At 44.0% G+C, this 21,409-nt stretch overlaps 1 protein-coding gene across 17 annotated transcripts in view; it reads right to left on the reverse strand.

Annotated features, from left to right (window-relative positions):
• Nucleotides 1-21,409, reverse strand: part of SVIL (supervillin) — a 235,390-nt gene that overhangs the window by 44,129 nt on the left and 169,852 nt on the right. For 10 of the 17 annotated variants that reach the window (XM_071215467.1, XM_071215466.1, XM_071215462.1 and 7 more), the window contains 4 exons: nt 19,824-20,067; nt 18,828-19,386; nt 17,827-18,040; nt 10,644-10,773 (listed from right to left, as the gene is read on the reverse strand). In XM_071215467.1, coding sequence (XP_071071568.1) covers nt 10,644-10,773; nt 17,827-18,040; nt 18,828-19,386; nt 19,824-20,067 — 1,147 coding nt within the window. Of the gene's footprint in view, nt 1-4,739; nt 4,818-5,453; nt 5,502-10,643; nt 10,774-17,826; nt 18,041-18,827; nt 19,387-19,823; nt 20,068-21,409 lie in introns of all 17 variants that reach the window. The other 7 variants (XM_071215465.1, XM_071215464.1, XM_071215463.1 and 4 more) reach the window with 1 other exon arrangement.

Raw genomic sequence — 21,409 nt, forward strand, 5'->3', positions numbered from 1 at the left:
GGTTAGCAGGAAACCCACCCTAAGATGGTTTTCTAGGACTCTGCAAGCTCTTCTATGGCAAGTGTCACATGGGCAGGCGGGAGCCGGGGCAGCCCACAGAAGGGAATTCTGCTGCAGACACAGTGTCCTTCTAGAATAGCTTCTACCTAAAAACACTTTCAGAAGTCCCTAAGGGGGTTCTGGAGAGAGTGGTCTCTTCAATTGTAAGCCAAAGCCTTCAGCCTGGGGTTGGGGACACGGCAGCTAGTTAGGGCAAGGAGCAGAACCACGCTGTGATGAGAGGGACAGGGGGGAGGGTGAGGTGGGCTGGGCCGAGGAAGGGATGAGAAGTGAGAATGGAGGCAGAGGAAGGGGCTCCAGGCCTGGGCTGGAGGAATCGAGCGTGGCCTGAGGAACAGAAACGAGGCTGGGAGGAAGCGAGGAGGACGGTGGGGGAGACCGGGCAGGAAGTCCTAAAATGGTGGCAGGACAGGGCTTACCCTCCCTCCTCTGACCACACAGCCCCTCTCCTGGCTGGGCTGGGGCCAGCGAGCAGGGGCCAGGGCCGGTCGTGGAAGGTAATGCCGAGCAGGGGGATGGGAGGACAAGTCCTCCACGCCAACAGAGAGCGCTTCCCGGCCGTCCATCCCGAAACCATCCTAGGAACCGGCTCTCCGGTGGCCACAGCCTCCTGGGTTGGTTCTCTGGCTTGAACTGCAGTATCGTCTCTGGCCTGAGGAACGCCATTTTGGCCAGGGCACGTGCATCCAGCTCTCCTTAACTTTCTCTGGCAGCTTCTGCAGCTCCTCTTCAAGCAGGAGGAGCTTCTCCTTGCATAAGATGTCTCAGGCAAGCTCAGGGCACATGGAACGATGCTAAGGGCCTCCACAGTGGGACTCTGGCAGACTCGAGGGGGCTACGCCCCAGGGGCTCAGGGCCTCTCCTCTTCCACCTTCCATCCACCATGGCCCACCAGCTTCCCTCAGTGGACCAACAGGAAGGAAAGGACGGAAGGAAGTCGACATCTGCACAGCCCATTTCTTCAAGTCCTGGAGTGATGGAACCTGGGGGCAGGCAGGGAACACGACCCAGGAAAGGGGCCTTTCCTTCCTTCCCAGAAGCGTGAACCCAGCTCTGCACTGCTGACATGTGGTTTCCGCCATGAATCAACTTCTCCACCGTCCAGTTTGTGAATCTTCCTTTTCCAGGATTCTGCTACAGGGCACTCATAGCCAGAATGGATTTGGACATTCTTGGTAGTTTAGAAAAGGCTAAAAATGTTTTCCTAAAGAGGCATGAGAATGCAATGCAATGCATGATCCTGGCTTGGGTTGTAGATGGGGTGGAGGTGGGGACTGAAAACCACATTACTGGGGGGCAATGGACACAATTTGAATATGACTGTGGATGAGATAAGGAAACATCCTACGGATGTTAAATTTCCTCATCTTGATAACTCTATTGTGGTCATGTAAGTGGGTATCTTTGACTTCAGGAACTATATTGAAGTATTGAAAGGGAAAGGAGCAAGTTGTCTTCAAGCTATCACACACGGTTCAGGGGAAAAAGGGGCAGGAGGGCAGGGGAGGGGGGCGGGAGTGGATGGCAACGATTGGCGGATCTGGTAAAAGGTATATGGGCATGCCCTGCCTGATATGGCAAACTCATCTCCAAGTCTGGAATTTTGTTAAAATATATAGTTACTTTCCCTCTCATGATGGAGGAGATGTCCCTAATTCCAGTAACTCTGGGAACTACATACCCTTATTAAATAAGCCATGAGATTGCTCCATCGACATTCAGGAAAGTAAGTTTTCGCTGAAAATGAAGTTCCAGCCATGAATTTTAATCAAACAAATATGGAACTTGGCTTAAAATACTTTTAGAAACATACAAAGTGCCAAGAAAGTTTGCTTCTCCAAAGGGCCCGAGAGCACTAGCTCGAGGTAGCTCATCTTCCCAGGCAGGGTGTGGTACTTGGGTGTAGTTAATGACTCAGAAAAATGGTGTGCCCTGAATCAAAAGTTTCATCTCCCCAGAGCTTGCATGGACGTGAGAGATCTGGGTCCTGGGCAGATATAGTGGTTTTTAAGATTTAAAGCATCCATTAAGTTTTCCAGATCTGTGTCAAAAAGGAATATTTTCCCTCCCCTGTAAGTTACAATATTAAATGTAAAAGCTTTTGTTTTTCTAGAAGTTGCTACGTAATTTTGCTACATGGTGGGGTTGGATTTGGGCCTCCTAATTCATGCTGTGTGACTTTACCTTGCTCTATAACAGAGTATGGAATATACAGTTTATTCATTGGGAAGAATCTAACACTTTATCCCACACTGCTATTAAATCTGAGAACTCAAAATATGGAAACAAATATGATGATATCATTGTCATTTTTTTAAAGCTTAAAACTTCATTGTTGTTTTCTTACCTTTCCCTTCTAAATTTTTCTTTCCTCTTTTCAAGGACATAAGATGTATTGTAATAATACGTACTGTGACACTTTCCAGATTTCGCTCATGTTGAGGATAAGAATGAATAGAAGCCTTACCCCATCACCCCTTCGCTCTTCCAGATGTAAATCCCATGAACGAGGTGGTGAGAGTGGTGAGAGTGGATGGAGAAGGGACCAAGTGTATGTGTGTAGAAGGTAGTGAAGTAGCTGGGAAGAAAGGATCATCTGCTCTTAAATGCAAAGACTTGGTAGGACACAGCTTGAAACTGCAGAGCCTCAAGCTGCAAGAATGTTTTCAGGTTGCTACATTGTTACTGATGACCTCTCTCTCTCCCTCTTTCCTCTCTCCATACTTACTGAGAAATCACAGCACAGATTTCAGTTAAGGTTTCTGCCATAGGGATGTGATATAGAACAAGAGAGCAGAACTAATTTATATTGTTTGGAATGGTACAGATTTGAGGGTAAATGCTTTCACGACTGGAGAGCTTTATGCAACAAAAATATTGTGATCTGGCTTTTATACTTTTATCCCATATCTGGGCAAACTAAATTATAGCAAGAAATTATCAGAGCACACGTTAAGTAACAGAAATAAAGTGACAAATCAGTACTTTCCATTTTTCAAAATTCTCAAAGATGGTAGCATCTTTTAGAATTTTGTGCACCCTTAAGCAAATTTACCTTTTCCTACTCCATAGGGTATTTTCTGCCTGACAGCAGTTACAGGAAGCTTGAGGCAACCTGAACAGAGCTGGGCAAAAAGCCACAAGGACGTTTAAGCCCCCGAGCAACCAAATCAGGTCGTGTCACCATCTACCAGCTTCTAACGTGAAAGGAAGGGAAGAAAGATTTCTTATTCTGGGCAGGTCACAGGTATGTGAGGGAAAAGAGAATGCGTGTTGATGCCCAAGAGACAAACGGCCGTTTAGAAAGAGCTTGCTTGCTGTTTTCTTGGCTGGCTCTTGGCATTGTTGAATCTTAGGACTCTAGGGCTGAGGAAGGAAAAGGGGTCCCTTGATCTCAGAAAACACTGGTGAGCTATCGCTACATAACAGGCACGTAAAATACTTACCTGGAAAAATGGTCCAGTAAAAAATAAAGAATTTTTATGCAATGAAAAAAGCTAGGCATTTAATTTTGAAGTGACAAAATGGAAACTGCCTGTGGAACCTGTTTTTTTTTTTTTAATGTAAAAAGTACATACACTTCAAGACTGTTCAATAACATCTTTTCCTTTGACGTCTTATTTAAATGCTTTTTTTCCGGAAACCCATTTTCCTCTTAGCGATGGGCCAGTCAGTTTGCTCAGCATTTTACCCTCCTGGGGGTGGGTGCTGGCAGGCTGCACTGGCGCTGAGCTCCCTCACGTCTACATAGCCAACTTCAAGGGCACAGACCCAGTGGAGAGACAGAAAAGGCCAGCTGAGGAGAAAATGGGAGTTTCCACATATGAAGGACAAAGAAGAGGACCCAATACACTGTTTAGCCAACCTCTCAGTTTAGTACGTGAAATCTTGGGCCTCTTATTCAAAGATCTGTTTGGCCAATTCGTGGTCCCAAAGGAACAGGAAACTCCTGACTTTTGGTTAGAGGCCACCATGGGCATAATAAAATCCCAGTTCCAATGAGGAGACAGAGACCCTAGGAGGAGAAGGGTCTGGAAAAGTCCCTCAGATACAGGGAGAGGGTTGCTGTCAGACCCGGGATTCAGGGACAAGCATGTCCAGTCATCCTGCATGGCTATTCTGACACCAGGGAAAATCCACAGGGAATTGGGAAAAAACCACGGCTGCCATTTTCAGTTTTAAAGACTGTCGCCCATTAGGCACCAACAGGGTGGAGCCCAGATGGATGCAGGGGAGGCTGGGGCTTGCAGACAGGACTCTGTTGTCTGACATTTTACCAGAGACATCATGCATCGTCACCCCTGCCCTTGCCACACCCCAAACTGCCTCCAGCACGTCCCGTGGTAAGACGACATCCCGCCTGGGCTGCAGCCACGACATAGCCACGTAGTTTTTGGGCTTCTGACTCAACTTAGGAAATAAAGCTTGGAGATTAAAAGGGGGCAGACACTTCCCGTCAACTGGTTTCGTGGACATGAGGTAACTCAAAACCATCAGGACTACCTAAAAGCCTGAGCCAAGGATGCGACTAAACAGATGGAGAACTGATTAAAAAAACCCAGCCCCCTACCCCGCCCAGTGAAATGCAGCAAAGGAGCAACTTGCCCAAACGAAAGACAAGTGCCTCCCTATGGCTCAGAAATTGCAATGAGGCTTGATGTGTGTAGGCTTTTCCTCACCTGATTAATAGATACAAAAGACAGGCATTTATGGGCAGCAGGAATAGCAGGAGAATAAGTAGAAGCATAAACAGGTTCCTAGAGAGCAAAGCAAGAGGATTAGAAGTGAGAAAAGATTTATCCAAGTGGGGTGGGGGCAGGGGAGACAAAAACGATTTTTCTCACAGAATGTTAATCGACTCATTGCAATTTCAGTTCTCTTTTCAAGAGTCCTTCCTGGTCTTGTATTTTTTCCCAGAATCCTAAGATCAACTCATACAAGCAATAGTCAATATCCCCAAGTCAGCTTTGTGCAGTAATTAAATGAATTAATGATGAGGTCACTGCAAATTCCAGAGGATACATGGTTGCAGAGAACCGAGAATTTCCTGGGCAGTTTTAAGATTATAAAAAAAATACCATCTTCTTTAAACCCTTCATAGTTTTCCCATTAGACAAGTTTAAGAATCCATGTAAGGAGTCAGGATCGGGGCTCCTCTCTGGATGAAGTGGAGCTCCTTGCCTCCAGAAGGAATGCCAAACTGGGTGGCATGAAAGGGAACTATGGACTGCAGGAGTTCCGGATGGTGGGAATTCCGGACGGCGGGAACTACGGATGGTGGGAATTCCGGACGGCAGGAATTCCGGATGGTGGGAATTCCGGACGGCGGGAACTACGGATGGCGAGGCCTGACTGGCTACGACCTAGAGGACCCGTGTTAGCGTCACGCTTACCCAAAGCAGATTAGAAATGGCACTATCATCTGTAAATCCTCCTTCTTCCTACAGGTTAAAACAAATGGGAGACATTGCAGAGTGTTGGCAGAGAAGGGTCTGGTTAGGGTGTCACAATCATTTCCAAGTGTCTGTTGTCCAGGTTCGGGTAGATGCATGCACATGCTTGCACATCAGGTGGCACAAACATGGAGTGGACTCCCAGCCCGGTAGCATGGAGATAGTCTTTAATTTGAGGTTGGACCATCGGCTTCTCTCCCACGCTCCCCCCCTCCCCCCCACTTTAAACTGACTTGATTCTCCTGAGTTGTGATTTGGAACTTCAAGGACAGCAGGCAATTAGAATGTGACCGTGACATTTACCTGCCTTGAATTCTCAGGCACATGCTCTGGGGACATTCTAGTTCTTCAGCTCGATTCACTGACCTGAGAGTGTGGCAGCTCAGCGCCATGTCAAGCACTGATCTAGGACTTGGAGATAGATGCAAGGTTCTAATGGTGAACTCGATAAAGGATTTTGATTTCGGGGAAAAAGGCTAATATGTGGATGATTATCTTAACAAAAGGGTATGGAGTCACCCAGTGTGCTTCAAGTCATAGAAGCAGAAGCAGGGCTGGGAGGTGAAGCACTGATTTGGTGAAAGTGAATCAACTGCAGTTCAGCTGCAACATAGACTCCTGAAAGGCACTTCTTGAAGACTTTGCTTCATTTCTTTTCTCTCACTCATTAGGTGGAATGAATTACTGTGGAAGAAACCTAACTATATAGATAAGCCCAAAAGTGCACATTCCACGCAGGGTGGACCAGGCCAAATCTACAAGCCAAATGGCTTTACCACTTTTTAGGATGGATTATGTATGCTCCAAGAAGCAAAAATGTTTAAATGAGGTTAGCACTGGTCTAGACTAAACCAAGAAAAAGAGAAAGAAAAGAGAAGAGAAGAGGGAGAAGAGAAGAGAAGAGAAGAGAAGAGAAGAGAAGAGAAGAGAAGAGAAGAGAAGAGAAGAGAAGAGAAGAGAAGAAGAGAAGGAAGGAGACAAGGGAGAACAAGATAGAGGAGAAAGAACCTAAACTATTTTTTCTTAGGGAGTGATCAAGTCAGCTGGGCAAGGAGTTGGTGCTCTTGACCTTCAAATCATCAATCCATTTCCTAAAAACTGGAAGGCAAGTAACTGCTGTTATGTTACATATTTTCTGACCCATGACTGGTCTTTCACTATAAAAAGGACAACTCTAACTTGGTTTCCAAAAGCTTTTCATGGGCCAAAATTGCTCATATTTTCTTGGCAAAATAGGACACAAAGTGCGATGCTGGCCAGAGCTCCTCAAACTTGCTTTGTTTTGGAATAACCCTTTTAGCAGAAACAACAGAGTGACAGATTTTCAAGACATTCTTAAATAGGCCCCAAGTATGAAGATAACAGGTAAAACATCAGGCTGTCTTATAGCCAGAGTTGAACAAAATCATTATCATAATTACAGGAAATAGAGATGAAACTCTCTAAATTCATTAGCCCTATGGAAATTCACACAATAGAAGCCACCTTTGCCTAAGATGAATATAATATGAGCCACATATGTAATTTTAAAATTTCTAGCAGCCACATTTTCAAAAAGTAAAAGGTGAAATTAATTTTTAATATTATCATTTAATCTAGTCTATTGAAAAACATTATCTTTTCCACATCAAATCAATTAGGGAGAGGGAAGAAGAGGTGTGATATTGGGGTATTTGCAGGACTTGGAGTTGTCCTGAATGATAGTGCAGGAACAGATGCAGGACATTATATATCCTGCCATAACCCACTGAATGGACTGAGAGTAAATTACAGTTTATAATCCACGTGGTATAGCAGTGCTCCAAAATGTATTCATCAAATGCAATGAAGGTGCCACACCGATGAAAGAGGTTGTTGATGTGGGAGGAGTGGGGGGGAGCGGGGACTGGGGGTATATGGGAACCTCATATTTTTTAATGTGTGATCTATGTATCTTTAAAAAAAAAAGATAATAAAAATGTTTAAAAACATTAATAATATATAACATTCTTTATTTCATACCAAGTCCTTGAAATCCAGTGTGTATTTTACACTTACAGCTCATCTCAGTTTGGGCCAGCCACAGTTCCTGTGCTCCACAGCCACATGTGGCCCATGGCTACCATAGTGGACATACAGCTAAAAGTCCTTCTAGAGCTTGCTGGATAGGAAACACAGGTATAGGTGACAGCCAGCCAACTCTCCCTGAATGGTGGACTCCAGGAGACTTGGTCAGCACACATGGACCAAGGAAAATATTATTGAGGAAATCCAGTTCTAGCACTGGACACAGGAAAATAATAAAATTAAGCTTGGGGGACCATAATGTCAAAATGATTGAGAGACTTGCCTAATACCAATCCTAACAGTGATGCAGTGTCCTTTAGAGTGGCCTCTGACATGCAAGTCCTGAAATAAAGTTGCCCCTCACCTTGATACTTGCCACTGACCCTGTATGGAAGTCTGCCTTCTGAGCTGCTGCCCAGTGGTAGAGCTATCGTAGAAAGGTCTGAGTGCAAGAAAGAGGATGCAAAGGGGTGGACGCCAAGAACCCCATGCCGGGGTCTTCAGGATTGGTTCATTCAATGACCCCAATAAAAGGCCAATGAATTTTGTTAATGACTATATACGGCGAACATGAGTCCACATTAATTACAGACTGTAAGTTCGTTTTCCTATCTTGAAATTAAAATTAATTTCACCTGATCTTTTTTACTGTTTGAAAATGTGGCTACTAGAAAATTTTACATAACATATGTGGTTCACATTATATTTGTATTGAGCAAAGCTGACTTCCATCGTGTGGCTTTCCATATGGGCAACGAATTCAGAGTTTCGTCTCTATTTCCTGCCACCCAGAAATCTCCACAGGTTTGACCCACGGCTATGCTTACCCTGCCTGAGAACTTGGAGGAGGACAAACTGTAAAATGTTTGATCACCACTAGTGTGTGCCTTTTGATGATTTCAGAGATTCTGATTTAAGTGATGGCTTGGTGTAAAACCAGCTCCTTTCAACCGTTTATGGTAAAGATGGAATTTTCCAGCACTTGCTTTACTGAGTAGCGCTCTGTCAGCAGTCTCCAGCCGCGCCATGCAGCCAGACCCAATCCACTTGCTTGGTGTGGGTCCCCCTGGGCGGCTGGAGATGGCTGTGGCAGCACTGGGACGCCCGGGCAGGCAGGCGATTTCTCAAGTGCCCCTTGGCGGTTGGGGCTTTCTTAAGGACAGAGCAGGTGGGAGACAGCTTGCCAGCCACCTCTGGGCACAGCTACGGTGTGAGCGCAATACACCGCCAGCCCTTGGGAAGGAGAAGCCTCTAAAAACCGCTTCACCTCAACAGAACTTGAGATTTCCCAATGTCTGCTATAAAGGCCTAAAATAGATAGGCTTATTTTAACTTCAAAGAGCTTACTGTCTAAGGCCAAAGTGAACTGGGTCACCGAGGGGGAGGTGCCAGAGAGAGGCCACCGTGGCTGCGGGATCCGCCGTGGGCATCAGCCAGAGGCACTTCACCCTCAGCCCAAATCGAGCTGACCTCCCCTGTGCTCTGTTCACCCGGTTTCTACCCCAGGGGCAACTGCAGGAACCTTCTCCCATCTCTTGCCTTCTAAAAACCTCATCTCCATGTTCCAGCTGTTCAAATCTCACCCTCTGTGCACAGCCTTCTGGTTTTCACCGTCTAAAATGAGCCCCCACTTTTTTAAAGGGGAGAGCTCTCATCGCACTGCCCTATTCATAAGGAATCTATCTGGCAGTGTATGCTTTCTGGCTTTGTTTAAATTTTCACCTGCCCACACTGGACTGTCAGCTCCTGAATGGCAGGGGCTTCTCCATGTGTCCCAAAATGTGCCACAAGATACCTGCTTACGACACAGTGCCTGCGGCATGATGTATGGGGTGGCAGGTTTGCCAAAGAAGTAATATTAATGTGTGGAGGTTGTTTTTGAACCAATTTAAGGATTGATTTAAATAAAGTTTATGGGCAATGAGGATAACTTATTTGCAGGATCCAGCTTTCTTTCATTTCAGCATCTTATTCTTGACACTTATACTTTTTAATATCCAATTATATTTGAGAACTTTACAAATGACTGAGAGTTAAATGTCTTTAGTCATTATCTTAAAGACATTGTATATCTCAAAAAGGAGAATTCCCTTTGAGAAATGCTGTTCCAATTTAATCTATGAAGACACAGAAGTACCAACTAAAATAGTGGCAGAGCTCCTGATTCACAGCCCTAAAGGTAAACTTCACTTTTATATAAGTTTCTAAATGCATAAAGTTACATGCATAACTAATCTCTTCCACAGGTGCTTAAATATTTTTTATAACTAGAAGGGGGCTAGGTGATCATCTGGTTGGAATTATATATATTTTTCTTTCTATTTAAGGCTGTTAATGCTAGAAATTGGCCCGTGCCATGTTCCAGGCCCTCTCATTGCCTGCAGCCAGCTAGAACATTTCCAAGAGCAGGTCGGACTAAGCTTTCAAAGTGTGTGCTAAATGGCAACAGCTGGTCATTATTACTTAGTCATTTCACAACTCATCAACACTTTTGCCTATGAAATGTTTGCTGCTACAGATAACAACGTGTTACCTAATGTTATTTAAACTTGTAAAACATGTTTCTGTCTGTTCTTTGAAAGGGGCTCCATAAAAGGCTTACCTACCCACTGTGAGACATGCTTTAAAGGATGAACAAGTGTTCCCTGACACAGGAGGCCCTTCTTTTGTATACGTAGGTTTGAAATCTGATCACATGAAATTCAAGTCCGTGTTTTATATGCAACTTACAAACTGTTAGCAGTGAATTCAAGTTTTTCATTATAAAGACTTAATAACATTCGAAAGCCAGACTTCATTAAAAAGGTTTTAAAACAATGTAAAAAGGCACACTATAAAATTTAGGAACTTGCTTGCTAATGCATTATGTAGGCAGTGCTGTTACCAGTTCCATAAAATTCCAGGCCTCGACCTATTCATCACTGTAAGCTGCCGTGTGACAGGCTTTAAGTGTGTTCCCTAAAGGCAAGGCGGCACAGGTGCTTCACACGGTGGCCGTTAGTTCAATTACGCATGCTTGTCTACTCGCTGCATTGCCAAGCATGATGTTAGTTAGGACGATTTTCCTACCATGGAAAACATTACCTTCTTCTTGAGCGACTGCTCTGCTTCCTGGATATGCAGGCTACTGCCTAGAGACACTTTGCTGTACTCCTGCTTTCTGTTAAGTCGGTTTTTCCAGTCTTCCTCACCGCTCTTCTTCAACAACGCCAGTCTAAGGGAGAGATGCCAACCAAAACAAGTCCATCACCAAAGTCTCATTGTAACAAAACTATGATTGACGTAAGTTAGAAGTCTTTTGCCCATCAACAGCCATGGCTACCTAATTTTAACCTTCTGGAATTTCATTTATTCTGAAGAAAGCATGTCTCTTTCTAAGACATCTCCTTTACAACACAACCCACAAGATCTAAAAAGTTGATTGAAATGCAGAGTTGAAATCTGACTTGCCAGATAAAAGATTGCACTATCATTCCAGCAAAGAAACTACCTGTTTTTCCCTTGAGAACTTGGAAGAGAGAAAAGTAATCTTCCCTAGAGAAAAATGTCTTCTAGTGGCCCCATCTGGTCACTGGGTGAAATAACATTAAATGACTAAATCTGGGAAGCCTTTTTTTTTTTTTTGCAGAAAGTACTGTAGAAACACAAAGCTATAAAACATTGACTAATCTCTTCATATCATTCCTTTCAAATAAAGGTAAAAGATGTTTATGATTTTTTTTCTCTAAATAAATTTGGTCTCTTCACTATATCTTTCTTATTCAGAAACCCTACAAACACAGTTTTAAAAAGTTATTAACTCAATTTCCCTCAGTAAAAAGCTGTATACAAAAAAGAATCTAATGAATGGGGATTGCTCTCCAATCTTGGGTTCAACCATGGCGGGACTTGATATAAAGCTGCTTGGATATTATAGTCAGTGAAAGACTATGTGGGCTTAGATGAGGCTGTTTCAGCTAACTGTATCATAGTGACCGAAGAAGTCTTAGGCATTTAAGTCTGATAAATGTGGGCAAAATAAAAAGGCAAAAGAATAGTGATCATTAAACTCATTTAAGTTGATATTTGAACAATTTAAAGGTTAGGGGAAAAAAAGTTAGGACTGGGCCCTTTCCCTCTCTGTGCCGAGGCTGCGGGACCACGGTCTTTTAAACAGCGTCACTGCGCAACAGCCGGTGGGCAGTGTGCCTGTGAGCAGCACATCAGCTCTAGCCCCGGGTTATGTGTGACTGCTGCACCGTGGCTGGGTTCTCCCGTCCTTGTTTATCACAGCGGGAACAGGTTGGACGATCTCTGAGGAACACTTCTACTCAATTTTACGATTCCAGAAACCTTTGAATTGGAGATGGGGTGAAATACGTCATACACCAAGCATATGTGGTACTTAAGAATCCATTCAGATCTACACATTTATACGTAATTACATTTCATACTTCCCCATTATTACATTTCATACTTCCCCATTCATTCAATCAATAATGGGAAGTAACACAGGAAGGAGAGAACTCCTGAAAGGAGGCAAGAGCTTCCACTCTGGACCTATACCCTTCTCGACGCTTCCTTTCCCTTCCCCTTCCTTTCTTCCAACTCTTGCTCTTTCTGCTGTGTGACAGCAGATAAGACCTCAGTTGCCCATTCTGTAAAACTGGTAATAACACTGCCTTATCTACGGCGGGTCCCATTTCTTCGAGGTTCCACTTTGTCCTAAGTTCTATAACTCGAGGACGTTTGACAATACTCTGCAAGTCCAAGGACTAGTTTATGTACTTGAAAACAAAATCTAACCAGCTTTGTATGTTTTAAGCTGCATTCCAGGCTACATAATGACTAAGATTTTTCTTTTCCCCAATTAGTCTGAATGAGCCTGGTTTATTTCAAGAAAAAGGAATCTAATAAGATCAAATAATTAAAAGAAATAATTTTCATGTTGCAGTCGAGTTTTCAAGGGTTTCCAAGTATCTATAAATGAGACTTTTAAAAAGTTATGTGCCAGTACTTTTATACCCAAATGAAGAGGTACTTCCCATTCACCCTCTTGTGAAGACGGTGCCCATCTCAGAGATTCTCCTTGCAAAGTGCTCTCCAAACCAGTTTCTATCTCTTACTTCTCCTTTGACCCAAACCTGTAGTTATTCATCTTGACCACCCACTTTCTGAATCAGGTTGGATTCTAAATAAATTTGAAGGAATTAAGAAAAAAATCAAATTCATCCCAATGAGTAGGGTTTATTGAAAATAAGAAGCTACAGTCTTGGAAGACATTCTCAAAATGCTCCCAAATATCTGTAGCGATGATATCTAAGTAATTGCATGGTGTCCCTGGAGACAACCATGAGGAATCTACACCAGACTTAGGGAAAACAAATTGTGGCATCTTAAATCATGTTCTATTCACCTGAGCTTCACAACTGTGATGGTTAGGCTAATGTGTCAACTCAGCCAGGTAACTGTGCCCAGTTGTTTGGTCAAGCAAGCACTGGGCTAACTGTAATACAAGGACTTTTCTTGACTTCAGTCATCAGTGAGTTTACTGCATAGACAACTAATTACATCTGCATCAACCAGGGAGATGGCCATCATGCTTTATCCAATCAGCTGAATGCCTTAAAAGGGGAAGGGATTTCAGCATTCAGAGAGAATTTCCCAGCTCATCTTGGACAGCCAACGTCTCCCGGAAACTTTATCAAGGACGTTTATTGGATGTTCATCAGAACCCCTGGCTTAGCCTGCCTGCAGAACCTCAACTTGTGCATCCCCATAGTCACATGAGAGACTTATAAAATCTCTTACTACAGACAGATATCCCCTGTTGATTCTGTTTCCCTAGAGAACTCTGACTAATACAGCAACCATCTCTAAGAACTCGGATGTATCATTTCCATCCAACGGCCAAGAACTGTGAGCGAGTGCAGGCTGTGAATGTCATTCACCAACATCCCACTGCACAGGACATGTGATGTTACCCTGGGGGTTCCCAGCCTCGAGCTGATGGCTTGTTTCTCTCATTATTAACCAGACACATTTTTGCCCTAATGTTTAAGTAACAACATAGTATTCTGGCATTTTAAATTGCCTCCCCGCCAAAGCCGTCAAAGAATTCCTCCATTCCAAGAACCTGAAATCTTGTTTCTGGGTGTGCTGTTAGGGTTATCATCAGGGACTCCCAAAGACTACAGGGTAGCCAAAAACATCACGGGAGAAACTGCTTCAGCTGAGCTCACGTGGCCACCTACTCCACAGAGCCCAAAGGATGAATACTTCTAAAATAACATGCACTAAAACCTCCAAGTAGTATGCCTGCCTCTTTGGATGTCCTACTAGCTGTTCAGCAAGCTGACGGCGGTGGGGAGGGCACAGGCTGGATGGCTGCTCCACCTTGTGAAGCAAATTCCTGCCCCTGCAAGTCAAGCTGTCTACACTAGCCACGTCCAGCTGCTGTCGGCAGGACCTGACAGCTGGGAGCCTCAGCACGTGCACGCTTCTTCAGCGGATGGACTCCTCACCCTCCAGCCCCTGTCTGGCCCGGGTCCCACAACCTGGGCTTGCCAGTCTGCCCTGGGGGATGTCGACACCGCTTTCTACAGCTCCCTCTTTCCAGCAGGGAATACTGGCCCCAGATGGCTGCATCAGCTTCACTTCTCTGAGAGACCCTTGGATTAGAACAACGGCTTCTAGCCCACAGCCGTCGGGCTGGGTCAGACATGTGCCAGGTAAACACAGGCCCTCTTCTTAAGGAGGTCTTTCTGTTTCGGCTGTTGCCCCTCATTTCAGGGAGTCACAGGGACCGCGGTGCTTTCAGCCAGGGCTGAATGGCACTGCTGCAGGCTTTGGTCTGGGCTAGTTTGCGGGCTGGCGGAGTGAGCTATTGTCTTATCGAGGGAGGACAAGTCAGAGGACAGAGGAGGGGACTACGGGAAACTATTACCTCTATCCCTACTTCTTGCACAAACCCAGGGGCCCTCTAGTGGCTGAAATGGCCCAGCGACAAAGAGAGGACCCGAGTCCGCTGAGAAGCTTGGCTAGAGCGGCCTCTGGGTGGAGTGGAGAAGGTGGATGGAGGGATGGGGGAACACAAAGGGGTCCCCCTTGGCATCCCCAAGGCAGAACTCTGCAGGCCGGTCAAAGGCGTGCAGCGGATTCTCCATCATTATACAAGTTCCCCTGAGTCCTTATCCTCGGCCACTTTCCCTAAGTCAGAGACGGTTCTTTTTCTTTCTCCAGTAGTCTTTTCTCCAATAGGAAAACTCAGAGGCGGTTGTTTCATCCCCGTTGTAGAAATGAGATTGTTTTAAAAGTCGAGTGTATTTTTTAAGGGGTAACAAAGCTTTTATCTCAGTATGGCATGAAAATCATTTGATTCACTCTACCTTTCAAATCAGTTCACATGGAACTTGCAGCAAAGAGGGACAATTTAAATGCAAATCCTTCAGCCAGATATGCAACTGAATAATTTTATTAATCCAGTGGAAAAAAGAAGTAGATTGTATCCTAATCTTTTGCTGGTTACAGTTCAAAACTAGATGTCAGAAAAGATTACAAAAGAAAAGGGACTTTTGGATATTCACCCTTGTGCATCAAACATATCCCAGGAAAAGGAACGTAATGAGGATTTTCTGTGATTTCATAATTACCATGCTTTTCTAAATCTTAGTTTCCTCCTCTACAAACAGGAATAGCATCACCTCCTTCCAAGGCTGCCTTGAGAAGAAAACGAGATAACACCTGTGAAGTGCCGAGGGCAGTTTGGGGTGCTTGGGCGAGCTCGGCTGATGGGGAGACTCAAGCTCCAGGGTCAGGAGGACAGAAGAGCCCTCGCTAGGGCTGCCTCCCTAGAAGACACGACAAAGGCCAGCTGCAGGCTCCACGCGCTGCTTCCTGGAGTCTGAAATTTGATGATGAGTGAGCCCTCCCCACGAAAATGTCAATTGAGGAAAAGGATTTAGGAGGAGGGTGAAAACTTTCGGACACTTGCAAGAATTTCTGCTCTCTCAAGGTTGTCTGTCAGGACAAAGGTGCAGCAAGCTCCCCACGAGGCACCCGAGGGAGACCCTAGGGGGGTGGCTCGAGCCACCAAATGGCCCTTGAGGCCATTGGCCCACCCTGGGACTTAGTTCCTCATTGGAGGAAATGAAATAGTTAGAATGAGGTTTAAAAGTTTTACGATTTTATAGGCCACCCCCAAAAAGAAAAACTTAAATCAATATATGAATCACAGTCTTACTTTTAAAATGTACGGCATCATTATTTCGTCGTAACAAAAGGGAGGCAATTAGAGCCCCACTTAGGGGAAGCTATTACAGATGGATGTTAAAGATACCTGGTTTTGCTATTTTCAGCATTGTACAAACCAGAGCTCTGGTAAGGTAAGTGGAGGAGTCACTGGCAATGGACTTGGTATCAGCACAATCCATTACGAAGGCAGTGTCTTAGTCACGTGTCCCTCATCCTTTTCTAATGTGTATTTTAAAAACTAAACCGAATAGCTGAATATTTACCAAGCATGCCATCCCATCATGATTCAGAACAGGCTGGGGTCAGAAGTCTCTTGGAGACTGTGCTAAGTTACGACTCCTCTTGCCAGAGGATACATGTGTGAACTCACTCATTTGTGAACACACCTTCAGGCAGTTCACAGATACCCCACAGCCATCCTTGAATTCCTTGGAGGTCACCTATCAAGCTATGCCTTTGTAGTCACTTGCATTTTCAAAAATGAGAATTTTAAGTAGGAGTCAAGTCATTTTTAGAAAGGTATAGATAAATTCAAATTCACTAAAAAAAAAAAAAAAGGCAAGGAAATTAAGAACTACTGCATATGGGTAGGCACAGAAGTTCTTTATCAAAAGTCCCAAGTTCCAACAGACAGAAGATACCCAAAGATGAGCTGTCTCCTTTAAAAGACTTTGAAAGCAGGGGGTATATTAGTGATTCCCATTGGAATTTTACCCCATGAGTACTTCACGTATAAACATCAGAATTAGTGTATGTGCTATTTACCATTAATTCCCTTAAACGGTATATCTTCCTTCTCGCATAACCAGTCATCAATTCTCAGATCTCTGGGATCAGATCCTTTTTGAGCCAGGTTTTCACAGAGAAAGACTTCATGCTAAATCAGGCCAAGAAGGCTACTTGATTCAAATAAGAATTTATTTAGCTTTCACCTTCTGCCTCTTCACCTCTGCTTCCTTAGCCTAGTAGGTCTAACTTATTGTGAATTTTAAATAAGTAAAGGTTTCAGTAAATCGTAAAATTTAACAGTCTTATTTGTTAGCTGAAAAAGGCTCTATAGAATTACTATCTTTATGAATAATGTTCAAAAAGTTTAGCTTGGGAAAAAAAAAAGTTTTCATCAGAGTTTAAGCTACAGTCTTGGGTAGTCTGAAATGTATCTAAAGAAATAAGAGGGGCTGATGCTTGACCAAGTAGTAGAACTCCTGAATGGTGGGAGCTGATAAGAAATTGGTAGAACCACAAGGAAGAGACTGTGGTACTCTTTCCTGCTAATCGTCCTGGGAAATCAGCTTGCCCTTTCTCCACCCAGGACTCCTATCAACTGTTTCATTTTTGCTGCTCAATTCAACTGTGGCTAATGGCTAAAAAGGAAAACACATCCCCCAAACCTTCTGCTCCTCTTCTCTGTACCTGTCCCATTTAAGTATATCCTCTCAATCCGACCTCACTCTCTTGAATGAAATAAGGTCACAGTGTTATCTGATACTCAAAGACCATCTTTCATAGCTATTACCTGTTGTAAAATTTCTAAATGCAGCTCAGAGAAGCCACCCATTCTATCCTCTGTTAAGTAAACAAAGCTTAGATTTGAATTCCAGAGATTTCTAAGTAGGAATTTCTCTTCCTTCCCTTGACATCTATTTTACAAAGACACATAGTCAGAAGCAGTTCTTGCATTCAACCTGAAGCTACATGCATCTGAAAAAGCCACAGGCCAACACAGAACTTAATGTAAGAAAGAAAATGAAACAGCAAACAAATGAAGCAAGAGAAAGTATGTTTCTGATTGGTTCCTCATTGGAGCCTGGAGCTGGTACATTCTATCAATGTCACCAAACCAGGCCCTGGGGTGAGAGCAGTCCACTGTCAAACACCTCCACTTTCTGGATGATTTCTGGAGTAACAGTAGCATATCCCTAGGTAGCCGAATTCCTGATTTCAGCTCTTTGCCCATAACCTGGATCTTTTTCAAAAACTGAGTTGTGAGCTCCTCCCCGACAGGATTAGTTGGTGGTCATGAAATCTCGATTACCTTTCTTTAATCGACATTGTTTTGCTGGGTGAATCGAGGATGCCTTCCATCGCCGGTGCTTGGATCTCCCCATCCGCAAACATGGCACATGGATTTTTAAAGTATGTCTCTGGTGGCTGTTCTGAAGGATCCTGCAGCCTGCAGGACCCGGGGGCTGCAGTCTGAGCGGCCGTCCTCCCAGCAGCTGGGCCAGTGTCACCCGCGGGCTCCGCCGCTGAGAAGGAAAGGAGCAGCGTCAGCACTCACTCCTCCAGCTATTAACCCCCTAACAGCAGGCACTTGGAGTTCATCCGTGGACACAGGCCGGGTTATCCAATCCCTTTGGGTTTATGTAGATCTGCACATGCTACGTTTGGTGAGAAAACCAAACTTCCCAGGGGATCACTCTCGGTGACCACTGGCCTTTTTCCTGTGTGCAAGCACAGGAAACTAGCTGCAGCTCTAAACCAGGGAAAGGCACAACTCCCCCAAAACGGGGCGACTGTTTCTCAGAGACGCTATACTCACACAATGAAACCCCTATTTTAACTTACAGAGTATCATTCTATGTAACTATGGAAAGAGGATTAAAGTGCCATGCAGTATAGCTTGCTAGTCTGCAAAAAAAAAAAAAGGAGGAAGAGTCTGGAATCCAAAGACCTGAGTTCAAGTCCCTATTCCCCGTGCTCCCTCGAGCCCTTATAAAAGGACCCACAGAACAAACGGGTCACAGGGCGACTGTGGGAATTAACGGGGTCAAAATGATCAAAACGCTGATCAGGATGTGTGAAAGAGCTTCAGGTACTTTCACTGGTGCAAAATGGGTAAATGCACAGAAAAAGTCAAATTAAGGGGGAAGACAAGGCAGAGGCAGAGTCTGAATCACTCTGGTCTTGGGGTCAATAATCACCGTAAACTGTCTCTATAATTTAGTTAAAAACAATGAAACCTTCAGGCAACAAATCAACCAGAGACTCAGAAGCCAGCTGCTTTATAAACCTGCAGGAGCAGCAATACTTTACCTCTTAGAGAAAACTTTCTTCTTGTGACGTTCTCTGTATCCACCTGCTCTTCGAAGGGCTGCCTCTCTTTCCAGTCGTGGCTCCCCTGTGCAGTGGAAAATTCCTTCCGTTCATCATGAAGATGGGCTACGGGAGCTACTTCCATGCTGCCTCTCCTTGGAGTTGCATAGTTAGTTTCCTTATGGTGCTCTCCCTCCCCGACTCTAGAAATGATGGGGTAGGCTGGTTCTCCTTCTTCCAAGGACCCGTACTTGGTAACACCAATTTCTCCATCTGTCAAGACTCTCGAGCTTTCGGGCTCTGCGAATTCTCTCAGCATTCCTCTGTGCCCACTGTCCTCTACCGAAGGCTGCCACGCTGGTGATTTCAGGATGCTTCTCATTTGAGAATCTGAGTTTTCCACTGAAGAAGGACGCTTATAGTCGGTGGTGCTTGTACTGTCATCAACAGGTGGCTTTGTCCGCAGGTCCCCTGCATACATTGGAGTGACTGTCGATGCCACGGTGGATATGGACGTGTTAACAGTGGGTGAGAAAGGAATGAGCTTTCCACTCTGCACCTGGGGACATGTGGTGAGAAAGGAAGAAGATGGTTTGAAAAGACTGCCCATGTAACCCTGGTTTACGGATGGATGTGGACCGAAATACTACTTGTGCAGTTTCACTGCTCATCTTAATGGAAACCATTTGTGGACACAGTTATATAATACATCTCCTTAACAAAAAGAAGCAGGTTTTCTGCATGAAAAGCAGGTTGTGCATACCATTTTTTTCTCTCCAAAACGTACAGATGATTTCAGCAGGCAAATTATGAAAACAAGAAAAAGGAAATATACTGGGCTTGATCATCTGAGTAATCAAGTTATTACCAAATCACCTACAGGTAGCACAGTTTACTGTTAGAGCCCCTAAATTAGATCATTAACCCAAGAGTAATATTATGGCTCCTGTATTTTAAGAATGTCCTCAAACTGGAATTGGGCTCCCGGGCACCCACCTGCTCCACTTCTCCCAGCGTGACTGGCTGCGTCTGGTAGCGAGCGTTTGTTCTCCTCTGTCTCAGATCTATTCTGTTTCGGGTAGAAATAGCCTTTGAGACCGGCTGGGACAATTTGTTAAACAAGGCCAGCTTCTCGGCTAGGCTCAGAGTGGAAGAATCAGGCTCACCCGGTTCCACCGACTCTTTGCCCTCGTTTGCCTGGTCCTTAGCTAAAGCCTTTTGGTGAGCAGAGGCCTGCAACCTGAAAGGGGTAACAAGTCAGTAACGCCTAAAAACAGACAAAAGCTCGCTGCTCATTTTACGCATCAGCACTTTTAAAATGTGTCACTGAATTTTGAAAAGGCCTTATTTTCCCCTACATAAATTTAGGACAAGAGTAGGCAGTGATTTTGTTATCAAATAAGATAGTGAATAGCAGAGTAGGCTTGGGACACTGGCATTAAATTCCACAAAAAGCAGATGTCTAGGTTTGAGTTATTTCTTAAAAATAAATATCTAAGGAATTGATGAATGCTTGGATATACCACATCTTATTTAGAGAGAGAAGCTGTTCTGTTAGAATCAGTAATATATAAGACGAAGAGGAGTCCTGAGATAGACCTCTGGCGTATTATATATTACTTAAATGCGAGGTTCAGAAGGTGGTCTTTTCATTTCAAATAATTAGAAAACAATATAATCATTCAGTCGATAACATTATTGACAACGTGGGATTTTGATTTTCGCCTGCCAAACAAAATATGTAATTTTCAAGATTCTTTCGGTCTTTCAGTATTGCATTTTTACTTAGGGGTTTCTACCAGTTTTCTGAAATGTACTTAAATCTGAAACCCCCAGTGACTTGAAAATGGAAGGAAAATTCAGGCAATTATACCTGCCTCTAACTTCTAGCTGCTGAGAGGGTTTCCACTTTACACAGTCCCTCTACAGCTTGGAAAGTTTTCAAGACAATTCCTTCTTTCTGCCTCTGGCAAATCTAAGTCTCAAATTCAATAGGAAGGATGTTCTACCTTCACCCCTGTTAATCACCAGCTCACCCGTTGTCCTTAACCAAAGGGCTGCATCTCTGTTTTTGATACACGATGAGGAAAGCAATAAGGCAGCCCTGAACCCAGTCTTCAGATCAGGGAGAGCAAAGATAACCACCTCCCCCCAAGAGCTCCCTGCTTCTGGGGTGTATCAGCTTCATTCTGCACCATCATTTTACTTCTATTAATCTTATTTTAGCCCCTAGGAGTAAAATAAAGGAGGTGTTTACATGCTTTAAGAACATAAATTTTGAAACACAATAATTTAAAACATAATAGAAAAACACCCATGGTCGGACAAAACAAACTGTTATTCTCTCAATCCTAATGTACAACTGCATTGTTTGCTTGTCAATTCAAAATACGTGTTTTAGCAAATATTTGTGTCTACATGTGTTGAAAAAAACTGGATATGACCAGACTTGACATGCATGTTAACTCCCCATTTTTTGATTAACCTTTATTAAGTGCTAGTAATTTAGATGAAGGATGACTTTTTTTAGCGATGATCATCATTACGAAAAACAGAAACAAAACCAACGGGTGAGTGGGTTA

The sequence above is a fragment of the Dasypus novemcinctus genome, chromosome 5 (genome assembly GCF_030445035.2).
Source record: "Dasypus novemcinctus isolate mDasNov1 chromosome 5, mDasNov1.1.hap2, whole genome shotgun sequence".
NCBI classification, from domain to species: Eukaryota; Metazoa; Chordata; class Mammalia; order Cingulata; family Dasypodidae; genus Dasypus; species Dasypus novemcinctus.